General features: G+C 52.9%; 1 protein-coding gene across 1 annotated transcript; it reads left to right on the top strand.

Annotated features, from left to right (window-relative positions):
- Positions 1-1,611: 1,611 nt before the first annotated feature.
- On the top strand, positions 1,612-13,338 carry SCRT2 (scratch family transcriptional repressor 2). The gene is made up of 2 exons (XM_057703941.1): positions 1,612-1,744; positions 12,548-13,338. Exons 1-2 carry the CDS (start codon positions 1,612-1,614, stop codon positions 13,336-13,338), a joined length of 924 nt encoding a protein of 307 aa, XP_057559924.1.
- The last annotated feature ends 11,523 nt before the right edge of the window (positions 13,339-24,861 follow it).

Below are 24,861 nucleotides of genomic sequence, written 5' to 3'. Positions count from 1 at the left end.
TGGTATTGGATGACCCAGTCCCAAAAGCTCAGCCCCACTGCATCAGCCTGGCATCCCACAAAAAGAATGCTATTAGCCAATGAGATCTTGGCATTCCTAGAGTCTGATTCCGGGACTCTTGTGCTCTGGCCATCGCATACTTGCTGAGGCCGACCCACCACCATGGCACTTTGCCAAGCAGCCTCTCTGGGCAGGGGGTTGCATTCTCCTGCTCCTTAGTCCTGCCCAGATATGGGCGCTCCCCTAGTTTTTGGCCATATTGGGGTGGGGGTGTCCACTCAGATCCTCCTGGAGACAAAGGAGCTGACCTGCAAAGAGTTCCAGCGGGAGCCCCGCTCCCCCTCCCTTCCCCCCCTCCCTTCCCAGTCCACGTGTCTCTATTGTCTGCTCCCCGCTTCAGGGAAAGACACAGCCTCGGATGTGTCAAAACCACCACCCCCCGGCAGCAGGGAAATTAATTACTGGACGATTTTCACTTCCTCTTGCAGCGCCCGCCTGAGCTAGGCACCGGAACAGGACTGGCTGAGCAGGGCTGGGCATCAGCATCGGGGACTTGCTCCCCCCATCAGTTCTGGAAGAAGAAAGTTGAACCCCAAACCCAACAGGGGGCTTCAGTGGGAGCCCCAGCTGGGGTGGGGGGATGACTTCCCCTAGTGAGAGCTGAGTGTCCAAACTGGCCCCTTCAAAATTGGGGGACAGGGAGAGGACTGGAGGCAAGAGGATCGCTGCTGGCGAGCTCACACTCTTTTCTTTGCATTCCCTTCTCTGTGTCCCCATGTGCCTGAACCCCGCCTGCTCAGACCACTCTCTCTCCTCTCCCCTCTCTTTCTCTCTCTGTCTTGCACTTTTCTTTCCTTTTCTTTGCATCCCTGGGGTGCTTTCTTTTTGTGTATCTGGAGCTCTCTTTTTCTCCCGTGGGTGTGTGCGTTGCTACTTCTCTCCATCCCTGCCTTTCTTCTCTGTTTCTCTCTTGTGTCTTTTTGTCCTTATCGTGGTCTCTCTGCTCCTATTTCTACCTCTTTCAGTGTGTGTGTCTCTTTTTCTGTATGTCTCTTTCTGTCTTTCTCTGTGTATCTCATCTCTTCTCTCCCTCTCCCTCCCTCCCTCTCTCTCCCCCTTGTCTCCCCCCCTCCTCCTTCTCCGTCTCTCTGTATCTCTGCGCCTTTCTCGCCCTCACTTTCTCCCCTCCTGCCTGCCCGCTGCTCCCGGAGCCTGGCCAGCCCCCACCGCCGCCGGTTCAGGGGAACGTGTGCGGAGCGATTGTCCTGAGGGACATTTGATGGATTAGAGCGCTGAACAGTTCCATTGCTAGGGGACCACCTGATCTCCTCCAGCCTGCGTCCCATATAAAGCCGGCAGCCGGAGTGCTGAGCACAGCTCCAGCGATCGCCTGTCTGCGCGCCGCCGCCGCCAAGCCCGAGCAGGAGCCAGAGCCAGAGCCAGAGCCGGGGCCGCCGCCACCGGTGCCGGCTCCGTGCTGCCGCCCGCCCGCCCGCTGGGAGCTGTCCAGTGCTGAAACCCCGCGCAGACAGCCAATCGCGCCCGGCTGGCCGCCTCCCCCCACCGGGGCCCCTCGTTAGTGCCCCCGCCGAGCCCCCAGCCAGTCGCACCATGCCCCGCTCCTTCCTGGTAAAGAAGATCAAAGGGGACGGCTTCCAGTGCAGCGGGGTGCCGGCCCCCACCTATCACCCCTTGGAGACCGCCTACGTGCTGCCTGGCGCCCGGGGGCCGCCCGGGGACAACGGTGAGTGGGACCCGGCGGGGGGGAGAAGAGGGGAGGGGAGTTCGGGCCCTCCCCAACTCCGGCCATGAGGAGGGGTGCGCGCGGCAGGGAACCCCGGGAGGAGATTTCCCTGGCTGTGTGCGCCTCCCGGGCTTCCCGAGGGCCGGGCGGGCGGGGCAAGGGCCAGGTCCGTACAAAGGGAAAGTCGCAGGGTCGGCCCATCCCGCCGTCAAGCGCCAGCCCGGACTTTGAAAGTTGTGGCCCTAGACTGGTGCTGGAGTGAGGGGTGGTGAGAGGATGGAGAGAGAGAAGCGCCCAGGAAGGGCTAGTACTGGGGGTGGGGGGGGGGGGCCGCTAATGCACAAGGCAATCTGAGGATCCCCTCTCCCTGGTTGAGGGAAGGAGGCTTGGTTACCCGAGAGTGTTCCCTTGATGGGGAAGGTAAACCGGCCTGGACTACCAATCCCTGGGGAGATAGGGTTGTCTCCCTGGGGGTAGCTGGGGGCATCCTCTTTCCCTTCAAGCCTGCTCCCCCTGGCGATGTCAGACAAGTGTTCTAGGCCCCCTCTCAGCAACTCTTTTGTTACCCTCAGCTACATGCCTGCCAAAGGCCGGGCCTGTCCTGAGGACTGAGAGAAAGAGGGAATTTCTAGGAGGGGTTCCCCCAAAGTGGCTCCTGGTCTCCTGGGCTGCATTCCCTCCCCTCTCCAGCTTCTCACTCCCCTTCAGAACCATCTCTGCTGTTTCTAGTCAGTCCCCCACCCCCAACACACTCTATTTCTTTTCAGGGCAAGTTCCTGTAGGGACAAGGGTTTGGGGGACAAGAGAGGTCATTCAGGCTCAGAAGGGGGTGATCTCTGGAGGGTGTGGAGAAAAATCAGAGGCTGCTTCTGTGGACTCCATCCCCCATCAAGGTGATCACAAAAGGGTTCTCCCCTGAAGGTCCCCACCAGGACAGGTGTCTGGAGAGGAGACATCCCTTTGGCAGTAAGAAATCTGATATCACATGTGGCATCAGCTTTGGGGGGGGGGTGTGAGAGAGAGAGAAAGAGAGAGAGAGAGGGAGGGAGGGAGGGAGAGGGAGAGGGAAGAGGGAGAGAAAGGAAGAGGAGAGAAGAGAAAAAGGAGAGAAGAAAGGACTGAAGAAGGGGGGGAGCTGAGATGGCAAAGGCAGGAGGGTGGGAGCTTCTGCCTCAGGGATTTCCAAGCACTTCACCCACATTCCATCACTCTGCCAAGCCAGGTAGCAAGAGGGCGCTGGGTAAAAGGCTCTATGACCTCATCAAGGTCAAAGAAATTAGGGAGTGATCAGGGAAACAGCTATAGCCCCTCATTCCCTGGCCTCCCCCAGATCCCCAAGAGAACCAACCCCCTTTTTCTCTGCCCACGTGTCTCATTCTACTGTCCTCTTTTCTTGACCCCAGGACCTCTTAGGGCTGAAGGCTGAAGCCCAGGGATATGGCTGGGCTTATCTGAGTGCTGGCAGGACAGAGGGTGGACCTGGGGCCTTGCCAGCACTGGGGACCTGGGTTGAAATGAAAATGCCTACAAGCCTGGGATGTGGATCCCTTGGGGGACTGACACAAAGCCCTGGGCTCCTGCCCACTGAGGCCCCCTTGGTCCCATCCCAGGCCAGCTGAGGAAACCCAGAGAAGCCCAGAGAATTTCTCATGAACAGCCAAAACTGCAGACTGTTCCTCAGGAGGGAGGCAGGAAAGCCTTATCTTGAATTCAGTCCAAAAAAGCTTTGAAAGGAGCCCCTGAGCGAACGGTGGGAAACAGGGTAAGGGCAAAGCCATCAGCAGGGATGTCCCACTGGCTCTGACACCCTAGGATCAAAGGCCCTTTCCCCAAGGGCTCCAGCTCAGCTCCCTCTGGGGAATCCTGAGGCTGTCTTGATAGTCTGATATCTGACCTGGAATTCTGGGAGGCCTGGGCTCTAGATGTCTGACTTGCTACATGACCTTGGGCAAGTGCCTTCCCTTCTCTGGTCCTCTACCTCCTCAGCAGTGAAAGAGTTTGGATGGCATGATCTAAGTATCCCTCTAACTTTGACAAGCTCAGCTTCTGTGAAGGTCACGTGTGGGGTGGGAGGCATTGGAGATGACTGGATGAGGGCCTAACAGAATGCAGGGGGGCATTGTCAGGGTTTCTGTGGGGCTCCATTTACCATCCGATGTCTGGCTGAGAGTGGCAGAGTTCCTGAGGCCAGGCATTTTCCTTAGCTTCAGTCTCTGCAGGCTGCCCCATGCTGAGGACTGGCACCCTGACCTGGCTGCCCTGGCAGTGTCTATAAACGGTTAGTGCCAGGGACCAGGGGTGACCCTTCAAGCCTGGGTATGGCCGGGAAATATAGGGTCTGCCTTGTTCTGTTATTGGGGGCCTCTTCCACCCCTGGGGTGTGGCCAGACTGGGATGTGAAGGCTCCCTCACTCCACCAGTGGGTAGAGATGCTGGGGGTCCTCAGAGAGCCTGCCGGCTCCTAGTGGTCCGTTGTCTCCGCTCTGCCGGAAATAACCTTGCTGAGCATTTGAGGGAAGTGTGAAAAATTGCTGAGCCGACGTTTTTCTCTCCCAGCGTGTGTAAGTGTGCTGGGTAAACAAGGAGAAAGAGAGGAGGGGGGGAGGTGAGGAGAGTGAGGGAGAGAAGGAGGGGGGAGGAGAAAGGAGGGAGGGAAGGGGGAGGGCCTGGGGCTGGAGATAGTTCCAGTTATTAGAAAGATCCTCTTACAAGCCATTCCTGCAGCAACGGCTGCAGGGTCAGGATGAGACTGGTGGGAGGGGAATCTGAGGGGGCAGGAAGGGAGCCTGTGAATGTGGAGGTCAGGGGAACCACAGGCTCCTAACTAATGAAGATGCAGGACCCCAAATTAAAGAATGTACCCCCAGCTCAGGGAAAGCCGGGGCATGCTGGAGAATTCCTGGAGGACTCCTCCTCCTCCTACACACACACACACACACACACACACACACACACACACACACACATACACACACCAGCAACGCTCTTCTTTCCTTCCTGACTCCCTTCCTTTTCAACCTCCCTGGGCTAGGCAGAGGGCGTGGCTGGTGCATCTCTCTGCTGGAATGCAAGAACCCCTAAATAGGGAAAGAGAAGTCCCACAAATGGGGAAAGTTCCAGGTCTCTCTGCAGAGCTCCCCAAAGAAGGGATAGAAGATCTAATTTCACCATCCTCTCCAATGTAATGCCTCTTTCTCCCCTTCCTGCTCCTCTAGCTCCTCCACTGCTTTCTGGCTGCATGGAGGTTTTCCTTCCCCTCCTCTCCCCTGGGTGACTCTGAGCACAGATTCAGTTTCTTGGTGAGATGCCAACTCACATCCTCCTAACCCTCTCAGAACCTCGCCCTCCAACTCCACCAAGCCCACCCCTTCACAGGCCTGGGCCCCCACCCTGGGGAATGCTAGGGACTCAGCCATCTCAGAGAAGGCTGCTGCCCATCCATCTGCACAGCAGTGGTCTCCATGGACCGGTGGACACCTACACTGCCCCCGGCATGTCTACCTCTCTTCACACCTTAACTCTGAACTCCAGCTTGATGCCAGGACCTCCTTCCTCTGCACTCCCACCCCATCCTGCCCTCATACTCCTTCAGAGTGCATCCGACCCAGGCAGATGAGGGATCAATGCCAATCCAATAACGCAGTTGTCTGCCCTCCGCAGCTACATTAAGCCTCCCCAGCAGCTGAGGAAGCGCTCCTACTTCTGCCCATAGGCTTATCTAGTTGACCACATTATACCAGCACCCGCTTCCGCTCACCCCCTCTGATGGCGCCGGGGAGTCGCTCCAGGCCAGGCCTGGCAACCTGGCTACAAGTCCCCAGTTGTCACACATCTGCCCCACACTTCAGAAAGCCCATCTAAGGAGCAGGGATGCAAAAAAGGGTAGCCCCAGTCTCTTGGCAGAGGGAGCCCAGAGATGGCTGCAGAGGTGCCCAAGGACACACAGCAGGCCCATCTGAGTGTTATGCCCCTGTCATCTTGGTCTTGGTCCAGGTCCAAGGTCAAGGTTAGAGACATGTCAGAGGTCCAGGTTCAAAGTCCACGTCCAACCTTAGGTCTAGGACAAAGTCTGAAGTATAGGTCCAAGGTCAATATCCCAGGTTACAGATCCACTCCAAAATTCAGAACAAGTCTATGTCCAAGTTCAAGTTTCAACCCATGTCCAGGTCAATGTTCAGGCTCCAGGATCAGAATCCAGATCCAATTTCTAGTCCAAGGTCATGTCCAGGTCTACTCCAAGGCTGGTCGGTTCAAGTCTTAGAGCCACTGTCAGCTTTCTCTGAATGAATCTTTCCCTACCCGAGCCTCAGTTTCCCTCTTATAAAAAAAAGCAGTCGACCTTGATCACGTTCAACTCTGACCGTCTAGGGACCCAAAAATCTGATTTTCCTAAGAATCAGTCACTGGGAACGTGGAACAAAAGAGTCCATGTGGGTTACTGAATCTGGGGCCCATGGTCCCCCTTAAGGGATGGACCCAACTGAATGAGGGGCCCAGGCTGAGCGTCCACTCTTTGGACAGTTTGTTTGTGGCTCCTGAGAGAGGGCAGGAGAGAACATCAAGTCCTGTGTCAGCACAGCAATGTATTCATCCCAATCACACACACATGCACGCATGCACACGTATACACACACACACACACACACACACACACACACACACACACAGAGCAGGCAAAGGGCAGCAGGCGCAGAGTGCAGGGGAAGGTTAGCTTCAACCTCCAGAGGCAAACCTGAGGCCAGAGAGGTAACTTGCTCGAGATGACGAGGGCACAAATGGCGGACCGCATCATGCCCACACCACCCCCGCCCCCGCCGGTGGGTGCTTCATCCACATCTTCCCAGGGATCCCGACAGCCTAGAGGCCCTCTGGGGGGCATGCAAGATGCTGCTAAGAGAGATGAGGCCCCCAGAACTCTTGGTCTCCTTCCAGCTGTGGTTTCTCCTGGGATGGAGTGTTCCCTGCCAGCCTTTGGCTAGGAAAGGAGGTTGGAATGGGCCCTCTGCACCTTCTGGGGCACAAAGAGAGTAGGGCAGGAAGCAGGGGGCCTGAAGAAACAATGAAGGTGTATTATACAAGACACCCAGTCTCCAGAAGGAGGCCCAGAAAGGGCCCCAGAGATGCCCTGGAGGGAGCAGGAGGCCACTCCACCCACCAGTGCTGGGCAACTCCAGACCCGCAGCCACCATGCCCATCTCCACAACCCCTTGAAAAATCTTCCGTATTGATTCCTGCAGAGCTGTGGACCTCCCTGTGGGCCACAGAAATTGGGTCACAGTCAGGAAAAGACAGAATATGGGGGATTTCAGGAAGGAGGGGGATGGTGGGGAAGGGCCCTGGAATCGTCTCAACACTCCCTGGGTCCGAGTCAGTGGGCACGAGCCCTGTGCCCTACAGCCCTGATCATGTGAGGCCAGACCTCACGCTGCCCACTGCTCATCTGGACTCAGGGACCCCCTCCCCAGTGAGCAGGTGTACCAGCTGCCAGGCCCTTGGAGGAGGTGGGTGTCATTTCTGGTCCAGTGCCCGGGGAACCGCTAACAAAGATGCTATAATAAGGGGAGGGGGAGGTACCAGCCCCTTTGCCCAGCTCTGTGAGCAGACAGGAGAAACTATTTTTATCCTGCTTTGCGGCTGACAGACCTGGCTTTCTGCTCAGCTGGCTGAAGCTGATTCTCGAGGCCCAAGGCCCTGGCACAGCAAGACGCGGCTCTAAATATACTCATGCAGCAGCCCCTCCAGCCCCCCCACCTAGAAGGGCCCAGCCCTCCTCAGGAAAGTGGGCCACCTGGGAAGCTGGCCCATCACTAGGCCCCTCTCTTCTTCTGCCCATTTCAAGACAGGGAAGCGGGATTTGAGCTGGAAATTCCCTGGAGGAAGTTTGGGACACTGGGAATCTGAGGGACACTGGGAATCTGAGAGACACTGGGAAAAAGAACACTGGCCTGGGAGGCAGGAAGCCAGCCTAGCTCTGGCATGAACTTGCTTTGTGACCTGGTCAAGGCCCCTCGCTGGGCCTCAGCGTCTGTAGAACTAGGGCACCAGAGCAAGTGACCACCACGTTCCTTCAGACACAAGCTTTTGTGCATAAAGCACTGAGCAGGGTGCCTTGTATACAGTATACAGTACGTGCTCAATAAGTGTTGGTCATTACTTTTATTATTTACAAAGATTTACAAAGGGCTGGTGCATTTTCTAGAAGAATAGCTTCTCCCCACCCCCAATATCCCATCACCCTATCAGACCCAGGCCAGCGGGGTGGTGGTATTTGAAGAAACCCACGACCCCTTCCTCCCACCAAGTGAAAATCTTCCCTCCCCCAGCAGGTCTCCATGCCCCCTCAGGGGTTTTGGAAAAAACAAACTCTGGAGGGTTTCGAAGCTTACTCCTCCCTTGGTGACCTTGAGCAGCTCTTCTTCCCTCTCTGGGCCTCTGGGCTTGGTGCAGTGCCTGGCACACGGGGAGGGTGCAAGGGTAGCCGGAAGCAGTAGGAGCAGCAGCACTTCTGAGAGATTCCCCCACCCTCATCCCAAGGGGTCAGACGACTGGAAGAGACGTCTGCGAAGCACCCAGCACCTGATTTCTCATAAAATTCCCTTGCAGAATTTTTTTTTCCTTTGCAGAATTAAAAAAAAAAAAAATGTATTCTGGACCTTCAGTCTAAAATATCAAGACTCTAGAGCAGGGAAAACCAAAAGTCATTCTCAGGTGACATGTACATGACACCTGCACATCTCCAAAGTGTTTCTGAGCCTTCTCTATAGCCCCACATTGCAGGAGTAGCTCTTTTCCCTATCCCTCAAATGGGGCACTGGAGGTCAGAGAGGCTTTGTGACTTGCTTATGGTCACGCAGCTGGAGTATGAGTAAAAGAGCCAGGATGGGGGCCAAGTCTCTTCTCTCTGGGTCCCTGGCCCTCCCTGCCTCTATCTGGACCCAAACAAGAGAGGCCTCTCTCACCCTGTTCTCCAGGGGACAGGCAGCTCAGCCTTCTAGTCATCTGTGGGGCAGAGAAAGGCACCCCAAACCTGTCTGAGTACCACGCACAGGGTCAGAAGAGCATTGCCTATTGTGTCCTAAACGCAGTCCTCATCCCTAGGATTCTCCTGAGTTGAGGCCCAGAGAGGTGAGGTGATTTGTCCAAGGTAACGCAGCAGCCTCAGATACCCATGTGTGTCCCCTTCACTCTCTAGCAAATTAGAAGGGTATCATTAGGAAATGTAGGGATAATAATGACAATAAAATAACAGCTTGAGAGGCTACTGTGTGCCAGGCATTGTACTAAGCATTTGACACCATTAATTCATTCAATCCCATTATGAGTTCCTTTACACAGATGTGGTGCAAAAAGGTTAAATAATTTGCCCAAGGTGACACAGGCAGGGAGAGGTCTGCGGATCTGAGGAGAATGAGGTGGAGCTGATGGGGCTGATGGACGGGGGACAGGACAACTGGATCATTGAGGGGTCTATTCAGCCACGATGCAGAAAGTGTCTTTAAAGCATCCCAGTCAACTGCTTTCCAGTAGATGCAGGGTCCAGAGAGGTTAAGCAACCTGACCAAAGTCACAGAGCAAGTTAGAACCACCTCCACCAACGTGACCAAATAAACTCTCACACAACCCTCCACCCTCCAACCCGCAACCCACGACAAATTCTCCAGCTGCTGGCCATCATGTCTGGCCCCACAATTCCTGTCTGGAAGGCAATTCCACACCTGTCCCTAAGCAGAGGAGCAGCCGTTGTTTGAGGTGCCCCTATTTCTACAATATATAGAGACCCCCAGCGACAGGAGTAAGGTGCTGCAGTACTGCAGGCCATCATCAGAGGGCACCACAGAAAGAGAGCCCAGCTGGGGCAAGGACCGTGCCGTCCATTGAGTCCTACCAAAGTGGGTCACCAGGAGTTTTCTCACCAGAGCATGAGCCAGAAATTACACATCTTGGGTGAGGAAACAGCGGCCCAGGTTGGAGCTGCAAGATATGTCTGTGCGGACGCCAAGAAAACTGCAGTGCAGAAACCCATCTGGGGAGACTTGTTATTATTCATAACAACAGCCAACATTTATTGTGCCAGGCACTGGGTTGGAATCCTGGCTCTAAGTTACTAGCTGTGCTACCCTGGGAATGTTACTTAACTGCCTTATGCCTCAGTTTCCTCATCTGTAAGATGGTACCAACCTCAAGAGTCATGAGGGTGGGATGCATTCATGTGTAAAGCCTTTAAACAGTATCTGACACATAAGTGCTTCAGGAGTGTTGGTTATTATTTGTTCACTTTTCACTTATTGTTTGTTTATTCATGGACTCTGTACTGCAAACTGTATGAGTTAGGTGCTTTTATTTTCCCCCATTTCACAGCTAGGGAAACAGAGGCATAGAGAGGTCAAACAGTTTGCCCAAGATCACACAGCTGGGAATAGCAAAGCTGGAACTCAATGCAGGTAGTCTGATGCCAAAATTGTGCTCTTAACCTATATGCCATCCTTCCTTAATAATAGCACATGCAAGGTACTGGCCACATGATTAGTAACTCCCTCCAAATGGATTCTATACTATCCCCATACCCAGAGAAATGGCAGAGACACAGAAAGATGCACGACTTGCTCAAGGTCACCCAGCTAGAATCAGTGTTAAGAACCAAGTTGTCTCCAGACCAAGTAGACAGAATGGTCTGTGGCAGACACTGATGGGCCAGGGATTGAGGCTGGCCTGGCAAATCTTTATCCCCCATTCACCACCCATTTCACAAATACTTATCAAGTTCCCACTAGCTGGGGCACTGGGGATAGGAGGTGAACAACCCAGACATGCCCCCTTCCTCAGGGACCTCCCAGCGTGTGGAAAACAAGGGGTGCAGTGCAGTGGGTTCCAACCCTTGTTCCACCCCTTGAGCAAGTACCACCACCACTTTGCACCTGTTTCCTCATCTGTAACACAGGTATTTTTGTGATGATTCAGCAAGGTGATGTGAGTGAAGCACTTGGCACAGAGCCTGGCACTTAGTAAGTGCTCAATAAATATCAGCAAGTATTATCATTACCATCAGTAATTACAATGGGAAGAAATACAGAAGGAGACAGAGGGAGTCTGGGCGTGCCTGACAGGTATTCAACTTAGTCTGAAACAACACTCCCTGAACATTTTGGGGCTTTTGTACCAGGCCTGATTCCTGGAGTGGGAGGCAGGGGAACCTCCAGACCAAAGGCAGACAGGAGAGGAAGATGGGGTGTGGAGAGGCTGAGCAGCACCCCCGTTATAAAATTGCCACCACCACTGCCCTCTCTGTATATGACCACAGTGCCCCTCCCTACTGAGTCCTCCACCCCCCACATCCCCAATCATTTCTGTGTGCAGAGGGCCCTATGTGGGCAGCTGAAGGAACAGAGGAAAAAATAAGGGTACACCATCACCTTTCAGATTGGGGGACAGTCTGCACAGACTTCACCCTGTAACCATCCCAAAATGCCAGATGAGACACAAAAGCTGAATCAGGCAGGCTGTTTAAGGGGATGAAATCTCTGAATCCAGTTCCCTTACAACAGAAATTCTCCTGGCAGCCCAGGGCCCAGGGCCCTCAGGGAGGGTGCTGGGACCATGCAAGTCCCAGGGAGGCAGAGGCAAATCAGGGTGGCCCCTGCCCTTGGAAAGCCCCTGTCAAATGCCCTGGGAGAGGCCCAGCCTACCACCCACCCTTCCGTCACTGGATCCCCAAATGGACAGGATTTCTGGTCTAACTCTAGAGAGGAGAGAGGGGCGGGGGTGGCGGAATGAAGCTCACAGGGGGACTCCAGAAGGCTTCTAGTGCAGCAGGGAGCAAAATAGGCAAGCACAAGGAAGTTCCCTTCTTGGAGCATCTATTACATGTCACATACTTGACCTCTTTTAAATCTCCCAGCAACCCTGGGAGGTGGGTCTAACAGGATTGTGATTGGTTTATGCAACATCTATTCTTTGCACACTTCCTCTGAGCCAGGCACATGCTGGGCACACAGATCCCACTCTGTGAAGCTCATAGTCTGGTGGGGGAGGCAGACAATTAAATAATCTTCAGTGAAGTCACTTTTTCAAGCAAGTAAAAAGCATAATTATAATAGCTAACATTTATATAGCAATTACTGTGTGCTCTCTCTCTCTCTCTCTCTCTCTCTCTCTCTATTTCCTTATATGTAAAATGGGGATTATAACAGGATTTACTTCGTAGGGTCTGTGATGATTAAAATGAGTTAACATGCGTAAAGCACGGAGGCAGAGCTAGGCGTATAGGAAGCGCTTAATGCATGGTTCTTTTCATCACTTTACTCAGTCCTTCCAAAGACCCTGGGAAGAAGCATCCGATCATAAGCTCCATTTTGCAGACGAGGAGGCTGAGATTCAGATAGGTCATAGGACTGGCACGGCAGAATGTTGCTGGAATAAAGAAAGCCTAGGCTTTTGCTTCACGCTGCCAAGGTTTGGATCCTGGCCCCAACAATTACTAGTTGTGGGCTTATAATACATGCCTCAGTTTCTCTATCTGTAAAGTGGGTGCAATGATAATACCTTCCCTGCGTGGCCGTGAGCACTTACGAAGATAGTCAACACAAAGCCAGTAGAACTTGACCTCACCGTGCCCAACGAGGGTGGGGTGGGGTGACTTTTACTGCGGCCCACGGAGGAAGGATCCGAACCCGGGCAGCATGACCCCCAGGGCACAGGTGCAGGACGGCGACTGCTACTGTTCAAGCAACTGTCACTTCCCAAGAGCGGCCACGGGGACGCCTCCCGGGAGCCTCACCTTCCCCGCTCCCGTCTCGCCCCCTACAGGCTACGCCCCGCACTGCCTGCCCCCCAGCAGCTACAATGCGGACCAGAAGCCGGGGCTGGAGCTGGCGCCGGCCGAGCCCGCGTACCAGCCGGCGGCGCCGGAGGAGTACAGCGACCCCGAGAGCCCGCAGTCCAGCCTGTCGGCGCGCTACTTCCGCGGCGAGGCGGCCGTGACCGACAGCTACTCCATGGACGCCTTCTTCATCTCGGACGGGCGCTCCCGGCGGCGGCGCGGCGGGGGCGGCGGGGAGGCGGGGGGCGCGGGGGACGCCGGGAACGGCGGGGGGCGCGCGGGCCGCGCGGGGGCGCCGGCGGGCGGCGGGCACCGGCACGCGTGCGCCGAGTGCGGCAAGACCTACGCCACGTCGTCGAACCTGAGCCGCCACAAGCAGACGCACCGCAGCCTGGACAGCCAGCTGGCGCGCAAGTGCCCGACGTGCGGCAAGGCCTACGTGTCCATGCCCGCGCTGGCCATGCACGTGCTCACGCACAACCTGCGCCACAAGTGCGGCGTGTGCGGCAAGGCCTTCTCGCGGCCCTGGCTGCTGCAAGGCCACATGCGCTCGCACACGGGCGAGAAGCCGTTCGGCTGCGCGCACTGCGGCAAGGCCTTCGCCGACCGCTCCAACCTGCGCGCGCACATGCAGACGCACTCGGCCTTCAAGCACTACCGCTGCCGCCAGTGCGACAAGAGCTTCGCGCTCAAGTCCTACCTCCACAAGCACTGCGAGGCCGCCTGCGTCAAGGGGGCCGAGCCCCCCCCGCCGCCCCCCGCCGGCCCGGCCAGCTGAGCCTCCCGCCGCTCCCCTGGCCCCCCACCTGCGCCCTCAGCATCCCCCAGCTGCGTTCCCCTGCCCACGCCCTTTGCGGGGACCCCCGCTCCCAGACCGGAACTTCTCTCTCCAGCCCCCAAACCCAGAACTCGCTTCCGTCACTGTCTTCCCCAGTACATCCCAACCCACAACATCCTTACCGGCTACCAAGATTCGGACCTTGACCCCCCTTGTCCTCGCCCTCAAGGCTCCCAACTCAGGCACCAGGTCTGCACCTTTCCCGGGTCCTAGAGCCGGATGTTTCTCCCGCCCAGACTCTGCACCTCTGCCCTTCTAACTTGCAGACCTTTCCTCTCTCTTCTCAGCTGAGTCTCAGACCGGTTCTCTACTGGAGCCCCCAGCCTAAGGCCTAAACCTCCTCTTGACTCTCACGCCTGCAGTGGATTCCCCATCCACACCAGGACGCAGGCCTTAGGGATCTAATCTTCACTCCTCTTGGAGTCCCCCCTCTGTCCCTGGTCCCCCCCTCCTGACCTTGGCCTTAGGTCCAGCCATTCACACACCACCATCACCACCCCCACCTTCTTCATCCTCGGGGGGGGGGCCTTCTCACCCATTCCCACCCCCTACTCTCTCCAGACCCCTCATTCCACTAGCAGCTCTCACCCCTCTGAGTTCACCTGACCTGGGGCAGACTTAAGGGGCAGTTCAGGGCCCTGCCCCCTAAGGTAGCCCCTCTCTCACCCGGGGACAGCCCCTCCCTGGACTTCCCGCTTCTCCCCAGATTCTCTGAGCACTTTCCCCACCCACAGGACTACAGGTACCCCTCCTTACTTGTTCGGGGGAGGCCTGGGGCACCTCACAAATGCCCTTCTCCCCACGCGGCTGGGCCTCTCCAGTTTATTTATTTGTGTATTTATTTATTTATCTATTTATTATTCTGTTTAATATCTTGGCCTCACCCAGGGATGGTCTGGCTTCCCCAGCTGGACTGGGAGGTCAGGGAGCCAGGCAAGGAGAGGGACAGCAAAGGCCATAAAGGGCTGCCCTCCCCCCCCCAACACACCCCATTTCGGGGAGTGAGGGAGAAGCCCCACCCTCATCAGAGCCTGAAATTGCTGGGGAAGGAGGCACGAGAATGGGAGGGATAGCCTGCTGACCCTCAACTGGGGGATGGGGGACATCAGGAGGTCCAGTCATGGGGCAGGTCCCCGCCTTCCTGAGTCTTCTGTTCCCACTCCAGGGAGACGGGAGAGAGGAGCCTCCTCGATCTGTTCCCTATTTATTCCTCTTCTCGAGGGACCCCAGGTTCCAGGGACCGACTGAGCCCCGGACCCGCTGGGGCCTCGCCCGCTCCGCTCCCCGGGAGGAGCGCTCCCTCCCGGCCACGTCTATGCAACTGTCCCGGGCAGAGGGGCCGGGGCTGCCAGCTGCCCCCCATTGGCCGCCACTACCTCCCCCGCCGCGCTTTTGCATGCCCGGGCGAGGACCGAAGCACACACCTCCATGCTCGTGGACCCTGGCCCCCTCTGCTTTAAGCACACGCCTCTGCCCCATCTCTAGGCGCCCAGCTCCGGGGCAGGAGTCCCGGACTCTCCGACCCTCCCCCCCTCCCCTGAACCGCAAAGGAGGGTGGAGACAGCTGAGACCCCCGGAGCAGGGGCAATTCTCTAGAGCTTCTCAGCTCCAGACCCACCCGGGAAGGGAGGCGGCAGGGATGCGGAGAGGGAGAGGGGTTGCAGAAGCAGTTATGGAGGGTGTTGATCCTGTAAATAGGAACTTCCGACAGCAATAATTTTCCATGCATGCTAAGCCTTTTGGCCATATTTTGTATGAGCGCTTGGCGCTCCCCCTCCCTCCTCCCCGCCCCACCCCCATCTTCCACCCCAGACTCCCATCCCTTCCTCACCTCCAGCAGTATTACTTGTAAGGCAATTCAGGGATATTAAAGGGACTTTGGCCACTCACCAGTGCCTCTAGACTTTGTGATGGGGACGGGGTTGGGGTGGGGGACATCTGAGAGGCAGCCAGACTTTTTTCCACTCTATTTCCCTCCGTATAGCCTGACCGGGCTGTAGCTGCCACCAGCAGTCACACAGCTCCAGGGGTTCCTTGACATCCACAAAGTCCCAGGCATCCTCAGTCCTGAAGAGTCCTCAAATACTGGGGTTGCAAACTGAAAGTGTTCAAGACCCAGATGAATAACACAAGTGAATGAAGCAGGTTGCCCTAAGATATCAGGGGATGGTTGTGCTTGTGACAGGAAAAAGCACGTCTCACCTTAAAGAACTGCAATTCAAATTAACTGCACCTGCCAAACAAATACAACTGTGGGCCAGATTTGTCCCTTGACAGCCAGTTTATAACCCCTTTATCCTTCCCCACTTCACCCCCTGCTGCTCTGGGTGAGGTGGGAGGTGGGGTTCTGGCCAGCCCTGTTGGTCATTCAAGCAGCAAGCGCATGCCTGCAAAAAGGTTGACTTTGGCTCAGCAGGCAACATTGTCCCAAAACAATGAGCTGCCCCTAGAGCCTGTGAGCTGTCACCAAAAGTGTTCAGGGAGACAGTGGACAACCAGTCCATCCTCCTTGTCAGCTGGCTTGCTGATTTTCAAAATACAAATCTGCCCTTGCCTTACTAAAAACTTCACTGGGGACTACTAGCACCGTGCCACTTACCTCCAACCCCCAGCACAGACACACTCACAGGGCTGGGGGTGGGGCTGTCTGTTTGAGGGGTGGATGCCAGGCTGGGGTCTTAGGAGTGTAGGCTGGAACTCCATCTCCCTTTCGGTCACCTTTTAGTTTTCTTCCTTTTGTAGGCAGTGCACTCAACTTTTAGAACCCATCCAGCTTTCCTTTGACATACCTCTGGACAGGCTGGCTGCATCCTGACCTATGTGCTAGGTATCTCCAGCAAAGCGGGTTTGAGGGGCCCATTCACCTGATGCCTCCCCTAGCCATCTGCACGCAGTTCTCTGTAGCTGCACACGCTCCTGATTGGCTGTTGCATCAATTATGTTTGTTTCAGGTCCAGGGAACTGAACCCACTCTAGATCACCTTTTGGTTGGTTGGCAGTTCTCTGTAGCTGCACACGCTCCTGATTGGCTGTTGCATCAATTATGTTTGTTTCAGGTCCAGGGAACTGAACCCACTCTAGATCACCTTTTGGTTGGTTGGCAGTTCTCTGTAGCTGCACACGCTCCTGATTGGCTGTTGCATCAATTATGTTTGTTTCAGGTCCAGGGAACTGAACCCACTCTAGATCACCTTTTGGTTGGTTGGTTGGTTGGTTTTTGGCTGTGTTGGGTCTTAGTTGTTTCGTTGCGGCACCCGGGCTTCTCTCCAACTGCGGTGCACGGGTGTGGCATGAGGCATGTGGGCTCTTAGTTCCCCTACTAGGGGTCAAACCTGCATTGGAAGGTGGATTCTTCACCACTGGACCCCCAGGGAAGTCCCTAGATCATCATTTTATAAACATCTACTGTGTCATCTTGTGACCATAAAGGGAACCAGCCCTAGCACAAAGCCTACAGCCTGGATAGCAGAGCAGAGATAGGAAAGCTGGTGTCCCTGTTATCTGCAGCCCAGAGCACCTCAATTAGCATATGGTCCAGTCTGCTTTTCACAATCCTCTCAAAGGAAGGCCTCCAGGATGCAACTCCAGTTCGCCTCTGCCCTGTCTGGCTACTCCACCTAGCATCTTTGCAGCCATACCCTCCTATGCCCAAGGAAGGAACCCACTTCCTGTTCCTTCTGTCCTGTTTTGTGCTCCTCAAGGTTCTCTCCTAGACTCGTCTTCTCACTGTGTATTCTCATGCAGCAATCTCATCACACCCACGGATTCAATTTTCACCCACATGCAGATGACTAGCAAATTTACATTTGTGATAAATGTAATTTACATTTACAATTTCAATTCTGACCTCCTCTCTGAGCTGCAAATCTGCCTGCAAACCACCTCCACATGGATATCCCAAAAGTACCATAGACCAGCCCAAGTCTGAAACCATGATTTGGTTCCCTCCTGCGTCTGTCTCCCCTACCCTTCCATCCAATTAGGTTTTGTTTATTTTTCCTCTTGGTCTTCTCAGTCTCCACCCTAGTCCATAGCTACCATCATCTCTTACCTGGACAACTGGACCAGCCTTCTCACTGGTCTCCTGGATCCATTCTACCTCCACCACCTCCCTCCTTCTCTCCACAGTGACCACAGGGATCTTTTAAAAAATGCAGGTCTGATCATGTCACTCCTGTATCTCTTCCGTGTTTGAATGTTTCATTGACTTCCCACTGTGTGTGTTTTGGTGGGTGGGGTGGGGGGGTAGGGGAACAGGAATCTGCTTTCAAAGATCTACCCAGTCTCTTTCCATCACTCCAGCTGAATCTTCAGCCTTGAGCCCCTTTGCTCTTTGAGTTCCAGCTGCCTCTGTTTATCAATTTTGCTCCCTCCTACCACAGGGCCTTTGCATAAGCTGTTCTCACCACCAGTAACATACTCCATTTGCACTGCCATCACCACCTTTGTTGACTAGTTATTGCCTTTTCATCTGTCATCTCCCAGCTGGATGATCACTTATTCAAGGACTACATGAGCTTGGTTCACAGCACTTACCAACAATGTACACTTTTCCATTAATCAGTGTGATTATTTGGTTATTCTCTGTCTCCCCCATTAGATTATAAGCTTCATGAGAAAGGGACTAACAGTGTCTTTTTGCTTAACACTAAATTTCCTGGGTCTAGCACAGTACCTAGCTGATAGCAGATAACCAATAATTATTTTTTTAATGAACTACACACATTTGTCATAATCAATAACAGTGGCTTATGATTTTAAAAAAAAAGTCTGTCCCTCATGGCTATAGATGATCAGTTCAGATGTGAGCATCTGACTAGAACTTGGAAATTTCCTCTCTCTGAGTCGTGAGACCTGTAACTTGAGAGCTGTGGCTCAGATTGCTAGCTACTTATCAACATCCACCCTCTCCCTTCTTAGTAAGAGAACTCCATTGTTAGCTGAGCACATTGCCACACTGAATGAAGACTACATATCCCAGCTGCCCTTGCAGCCAGCAGAGGCTATGTGACCAAGTTCTGGTCAATGACATGCAAGGGAAAGTGTTATGTGAAACTTCTGAGACAGCACCCTAAAAAGGAGGGGGTCATATCCTTTGCCTTTACATTTCTCTGCCTTCTTCCAGGCTGGCACTTCAGCAGCAATCTTGAACCAGGAGGTAACCCTGAGAATAAACACCTTAGTCTAAAATGACACAGTTGGGGCTTCCCCGCTGGTGCAGTGGTTGGCAATCCGCCTTCCAATGCAGGGGTCATGGGCTCAAGCCCTGGGCCTGGAAGATTCCACATGCCGTGGAGCAACTATTCCCGTGCGCCACAACCACTGAGCCTGTGCTCTAGAGCCCTCAAGCCACAACTACTGAAGCCCGCACACCTAGAGCACACCTAGAGCCCGTGCCCTGCAACAAGAGAAGCCACCACAATGAGAAGCTCACACACCACAACAAAGAGTAGCCCCCGCTCCCCACTGCTAGAGAAAGCCTGTGTGCAGCAACAAAGACCCAACTCAGCCAATAAATAAACAAATAAATAAATAAAAATTTTAAAAAATATATCATAAAAAAGGGACTCTCCTTAAAAAAATAATAAATTAAAAATAAATAAATAAAATGACAGAGTTGACAGTAAGTGCCCCAAGTGACCGTGCAACAGCCACTCCAGCCCTGGACTTCCTACTTCCAGATTCTCTTTCAAGAGAGGAAACTCGTTAGGGTGTTTTAAACCTGTCGTCAGGCTTCTCTTACTAAAAGCCAAATATAATCCCTGTTGACAGCCATGTTCCTGTCATGTGGAGGTAATCTCTCTGCCAAGTAAGAGACAGAAAAAAGTCTCTGAATCCACTTTTCCCTGAGGCCCAGCTTCACCCCACAGTCAAGGGAGTAGCCAAATGTTCCATTTTCATTAAGCTGATTCACGTTGGCTTTCTTCACTTGCAAACAAGAGTCTGGGCTAATACATTGAGACCAGTCTAGAAGTGCAAATACAGAGAGACCTTCAAGATCTATTATTAATTTAAAATGCAATCAAACAGCTCATATTTATTGAGCACTTACAGTGTGTAGGGCACTGTTCTGAGGACTTTCCCTACATCATATCTTTTCATTCTCTCAACAACTCTACAAGTTAGGTGCCATTATGATGGCCATTTTGAAAGTTAAGAAACCGAGGCACAGATAGCTGCCTGCCCCAAAATCATACGCCTAATAAGACGTGTGTCATTTTAACCCAAGCAAGGTGCAGAACTACTGGGGATGACCCATGAAATTCCTGCTTTGCCTTAGTTTTGGCTCCCCAACAGCAAAGGCTTGACTGCAGGTGGTTTATTTGGGAGGTGACTCCAAGCAGCAGGAGTGAGGGGGTAAGAAGAACAAGACAGAGGGTGTGTTAGTGGGGTTGTTGCTGCAGCAATGGGACTAGGTACTGCTATTCTCTGAGAAGGGTCCAGAAAGATCCAAATGGTCTAAAATGCTTCTCACAGCTCTCCACCTCTGACAGTGGAAGACTGGCTTTTGCTCACCAGCTCCCGTCGTCATCGGCAAACACCTCAACACCTCTGGGAGACTCCCACAGGGATGGAAGATATGGAAGACACTGGAAGCTTGGGCTGGGAAGCCAGCAGTGCCGGGTGAGTCTGGGTTTGCACAAAACTTCCCGCCACAACTTCAGCTGAAATCAAAGAAGAGCCAAAGGGATGTGCCACCAACACCCAGGTCTTTGCTCTGCCCTTTCCTCCTCGGCAAAGCTCACATCTGTTCAGACATCCATCCATCACTTAACCCATCCAGAAGGCTCAAAGGAGGTTGACCCCTGGGGTGTGGCTGATTGGTCTCCTCCAAGCCAGTCACAGCCATCCCAGTGGGTTACAGGTTCCAGCACCCATATTTAAGCAGCTCAGCATATGGTATATTCCTGGAGAATATTATTAATCCCGGGTAGTCATGTGCCTCAAGCTAGCTCAATCAGACCAAATTAAAAAGCTTTAATTCCATCTCGCTCAATTCTCTGTCTCCTGGATGTGAACTGCTATAGACTGAATGTTCATGCCCCCCTAAAATTCATACACTGAAGCCTAATCCCCAATGTGACAGTGTTTGGAGGCAGGACTTTGGGGAGGTGATTAGGTCATGAGGGTGGAGCTCTCATGAACAGGATCAGTGCCCGTATAAGAAGAGATGCCAGAAAGCTCTCTTACGCCTTCCACCATGTGAGAGCACAGCAAGAAGATGGCCATCTATGAACCAGGAAGTGCGCTCTCTCCAGACACCAAATCTGCCAGCACTTTCATCTCAGACTTCTAGCCTGTAGAACTGTGAGAAATACATGTTTGTGGTTTAAGCCACCCAGTCTATGGTATCTTGTTATAGCAGCCTCAGCTGACTGACAGGAAAAAAAAGGAGGAGGCTGCCCCAGTTGGCACTGGCAGTCATCTTGTGACTATGAGGAGAAGTAGTTTAAGTGTGAAGCCACCTCAAGGTCCCAAGAAGATGCTCAAGCAGGTACCGAAGCTGCAGAAGAAAAAGGCAAATTTTCTGCATAAAATAAGAACAGGAACTTGGCAATTGGTAGAGGGGACAAAGAGGAGATGGAGGAGAAAACAGAAAGTGAGAATGGGCCCAAGCAACATGGCAGAATCCTGTAAGCCAAGCCGTAGAAATGAACAAAAGCATTTTAGGGGTAGGGAAACAAAATATTTAATGTTCTTTTTGTAGCACAGAAATCCTTTCCTCTTTCTGAACACTCAGGAAAGTCCTCTGTATACCTGATTGCCTGATGTAAAAGATTCTGTGTCAAAAATGAAAGGGACGGGGAGGAGCAGGGAGCCCAGGATGGGGACAGCAGGCAACTAGGGTCTTTGGTGGCAAACAACAAACATGGACTCTGGCTGGTCTGAACAGAAAAGGCATTTATTGACGTCCCTTATTCCCTTGGGCCACCTCTGAAGCAGGAAGCCTCATCCTCCAGGTCCTCAGATGCTTGCCCAGTCTGAGTACAGAGCAGCCCAGAAATGGCAAAGACTTAACATCCTCAGGCCACCCTCAACCAGTGAGGGACAGGAGTCAAAGGATAAAAGTCCGCAGCCCCCCGTCCATCAGAGGCATGACTCTGATGCATGACGTTTCCTTCAGAGTCTCCAGCAGGAGTGAGCCCCAGTTGACCACCATGTTAACCTGCTCATCAGTGTCCCCTGCATTGGCATTTCTCCTTTCCCCAGTCCTTCCTGGGATCACCTCCTACAGCAGACTGTCTTCCAAAGATGGTCACAACAATATCTCCCTTGTGGGAACAAGCTCTTTTAGAACCATGCTACTCCTCCCATCAAGAGATGGAATCTCTGACCCTTCCCTTGAGCCAGGGGTGGGGGGGTGGGGGGTGGCTTTGTGACAGCTCCCATAAATAGAACACCATAGAAATGATGCCATATGACTTCGAAGACTAGACTGGAAAAGGCCATGAAGCTTCTGCCAGGTTCTTTTGGGACAGTCATTCTTAGAAGCCAGCCGCCATGCTAGGAGGAAACCCAGGCCACATGGAGAGGCCCCGTGGATGTGTTCTGGCTGACAGGCAGGATGGTCCAATGCATAGGTAAGTGAAGCCACCTCCAGATGATTCCAGACTCAGCCATCAAATCACCCCCAGCTATGAAGTCACCTCCCGGCTTATGGCCCAGACATTGCAGAGAAGAGACAACTAGTCCCCACTGTGCCCTGTCTGAATTCTTGACCCACAGAATCTGTGAGGATAATGAAATGGTTGTTTTATGTCACTACGTTTTGGATCGGTTTGTGTTACACCGATAATAACTACAGCAGCTCCCAAATAAACTACCTGCACACAAGTTCTAGTTTCAGGGTCTAGTTTTGGGAGAATCCAAACTAAAACAAAAGGATATTGTGTAGATCCCAGAATTTCTCCAGCTTCCAGTCCCAGGATTACATTAGCCCCGGCGGAAGGTACATCATCATAATACCAACATGAGGCTTAAGTCTCCATCTCATTGGTTTAAGGACAAATGGGCTGATATAATAGAACTGCTGATTGGGCAGGTCCTCTTCCCCCTCAATCCTCCCCCTCCATGGGGTCTGCCCCACCAACCACACAGGATAACTAGGTTGTAGCACCAGGCCTTGTCAGTTCTGTTCAGGGTCAGAGACAATGAACTTCAGGGGAGGGTAAACCCTCTTGAGCCCAGAGGTGAATGCCAATTAAGCTGAGCCAATCAGGGTAATTCCACTCCCCTTGCCAGGGATTGGTTTAGGCATGGAAACATGATATGCTCTTGCCAATAAGACCTGAAGAAAAGGCTCCTGGACAGGGGGGTGAGGAGGTAGGAGATGATTACTAAAGGTTTCTTCACTCTTAAAAAGGGCACAAAGGGATGTCAGTGTCCTAACATCCACCTTTGAAAGCTGTTGTGCGTGATGCTTGGAGCTATAGCTACCATCTTGGGACCATGAGGGGCACTTCTGAGGATAACAATCAGAATATGGAGGACAAAGGTACAAAAAGCTGAAAAGAACAGGACATTGTTCAACTACCTCTTCATCAATCTTGGATATGTCTATGTCCAGATATCTTAATTATGTGAAAATACAAGTCTTCTTAATGCTTAAGTCATTTAGAGATGAATCACAGGTATCTCAACATACAGAATTTGTTGCCAGGAGTGGGGGTCTCACTGGGCATACCATGATGAGAGATTCAGGACAAATCTCTATTCTTCCATCCCAGAAGCTGTTCCTCTGCCTCTTCTTACTTTCTGAAATGAGGAAGTGATTCTAAGCGGGACAACTTCCCTCTTGATGAAATTCTCTAATTTTCAATAATTCTGGGGCTGAGGTGTGAGTGTCAGTTCTACATCTTAAAACAAAGTATGGTTTAGATGCTCATAGGGGTTATAATTTGGAACTGCAGAAAGAGAAAGTTTCAAGTCAAATTCATCATGGACTCAGCATTCCAAGGTTTGCAAGAGACTGAAAACCCAATATGCATGGTCTTCAACATCAAAATGGGGTGTTACACAGTTCACAGAGCACGTATTATGTGCTTCTTCCCAAATCACACTCAACAGCTCTGAGTGATGGGCAGCATTACCCCATTTGCAGAGAGTTCAGAAAGCGTCAGCAACTGGCCTGTGCAGCAACCACCCAGCCACCCCTAGGGATACCTTCTCTGGTTTTTCTCCAGCTGAGAGGGCGAGTATGCATTCCCCTTACATGTGACAACCAGGGTGAGAAGGAGAACCACCAAACCAGACTGGCCTCTCTTCAGCCAGGTGTGGGGCTGTGCCATCTCCTCACTTTTGCTCAAACTGTTCTATGGCTGGAATGTCCCTCCTATCTACCTTTTACTCAGCACTTTCTATGTGCCAGGTACCTTTCTAAACACTTTATGTGTTATTCTCATTTACCTTCCCTGGTAATTGAGAGAAGAAACCAAGGCACACAGAAATTGAATGCACGCGCACGCACACACACACACACACACACATACAGGTCACACAGCTAGTCAGTGATGGAGCCAGGATTTAAATCCATGCCATTCAAGTGATTCCATATCCTACACTCTCAACCATCACCTGCTTCCAGTATGAATACTCCCCTCTCCAGGGAGACGTTCCTTGTGCTCTCAGTCAGACACGGCCTCTCCCTCAGCACTCTGGGTGTCTGTAATGAAACCAGTCACCTTCCTTTTTTTTTTTTTGCTGCCCCGCACAGCATGTGGGATCTTAGTTCCCCAACCAGGGATCGAACCCGCACCCCTTGCATTGGAAGCACAGAGTGTTAACCTCCAGGGAAGTCCCCCAGTCACCTTCCTTGATTACCGCTATGTAAGCACTGATTTCCTCCCCCCACCCCCAATCAGCCATTATCTGAGTATCCTCACAATCTCCTCAGTACCATATTATAGAACAGAAGGCTGATGCTCAGACAGGTTAAGCAACTTGCCTGAGAACACACGGCTAGAGAGAGGCCAGATGGTGTCTGAACACAGGCAAATCTGTGCCAAAGCCCTAATGTTGCCATAGATGCTGATAAACACCTGAGATTTAAACTAGGAGCTTCTGCCTACCTCCCTCTGGCTCCAGAGGATACTGGGTGCTGGACCTGGGCTCAATGGGATGGAGAGGTTTAAACAAAAGAGAGTGAGGATGGCAGTCAGTATGTTTGGACCTAAGTCATCACCACCACCCCCTGCAGCCTTGATGTCCTCATCTGTAAGCAGGTGTTTAGTGGCCTGGGATTCTGAGCTCAGATAACCTGACTTTCATTTTCAGCGGCCCTATCTTGGAACTCCAGGGCAGTGCCCACACACTGTCAGCATGGTTCCAAAAGTCTCCTTATTGTAGTTACTTTTGCTGAACCAAGGCAACCAGCGGTGGGTAGAGACAGCACTCTGGAGCCAGACTGCCTGGAGTGAACCCTGGTTCAGCCACTTACTAGCTCCATGACCTTGGGCAAATCAC

The sequence above is a fragment of the Hippopotamus amphibius genome, chromosome 12 (assembly GCF_030028045.1).
Source record: "Hippopotamus amphibius kiboko isolate mHipAmp2 chromosome 12, mHipAmp2.hap2, whole genome shotgun sequence".
Taxonomy (NCBI): Eukaryota; Metazoa; Chordata; class Mammalia; order Artiodactyla; family Hippopotamidae; genus Hippopotamus; species Hippopotamus amphibius.
Note: the sequence above shows the minus strand (reverse complement) of the source record. Positions and strands in the feature narration are given on the sequence as shown.

Coding starts and splice junctions, on each gene's coding strand:
- SCRT2 (XM_057703941.1), top strand. CDS start 1,612: ATGCCCCGCTCCTTCCTGGTAAAGAAGATCAAAGGGGACGGCTTCCAG. Junction 1,745..12,547: donor GGGGCCGCCCGGGGACAACG/GTGAGTGGGACC, acceptor CGCCCCCTACAG/GCTACGCCCCGCACTGCCTG.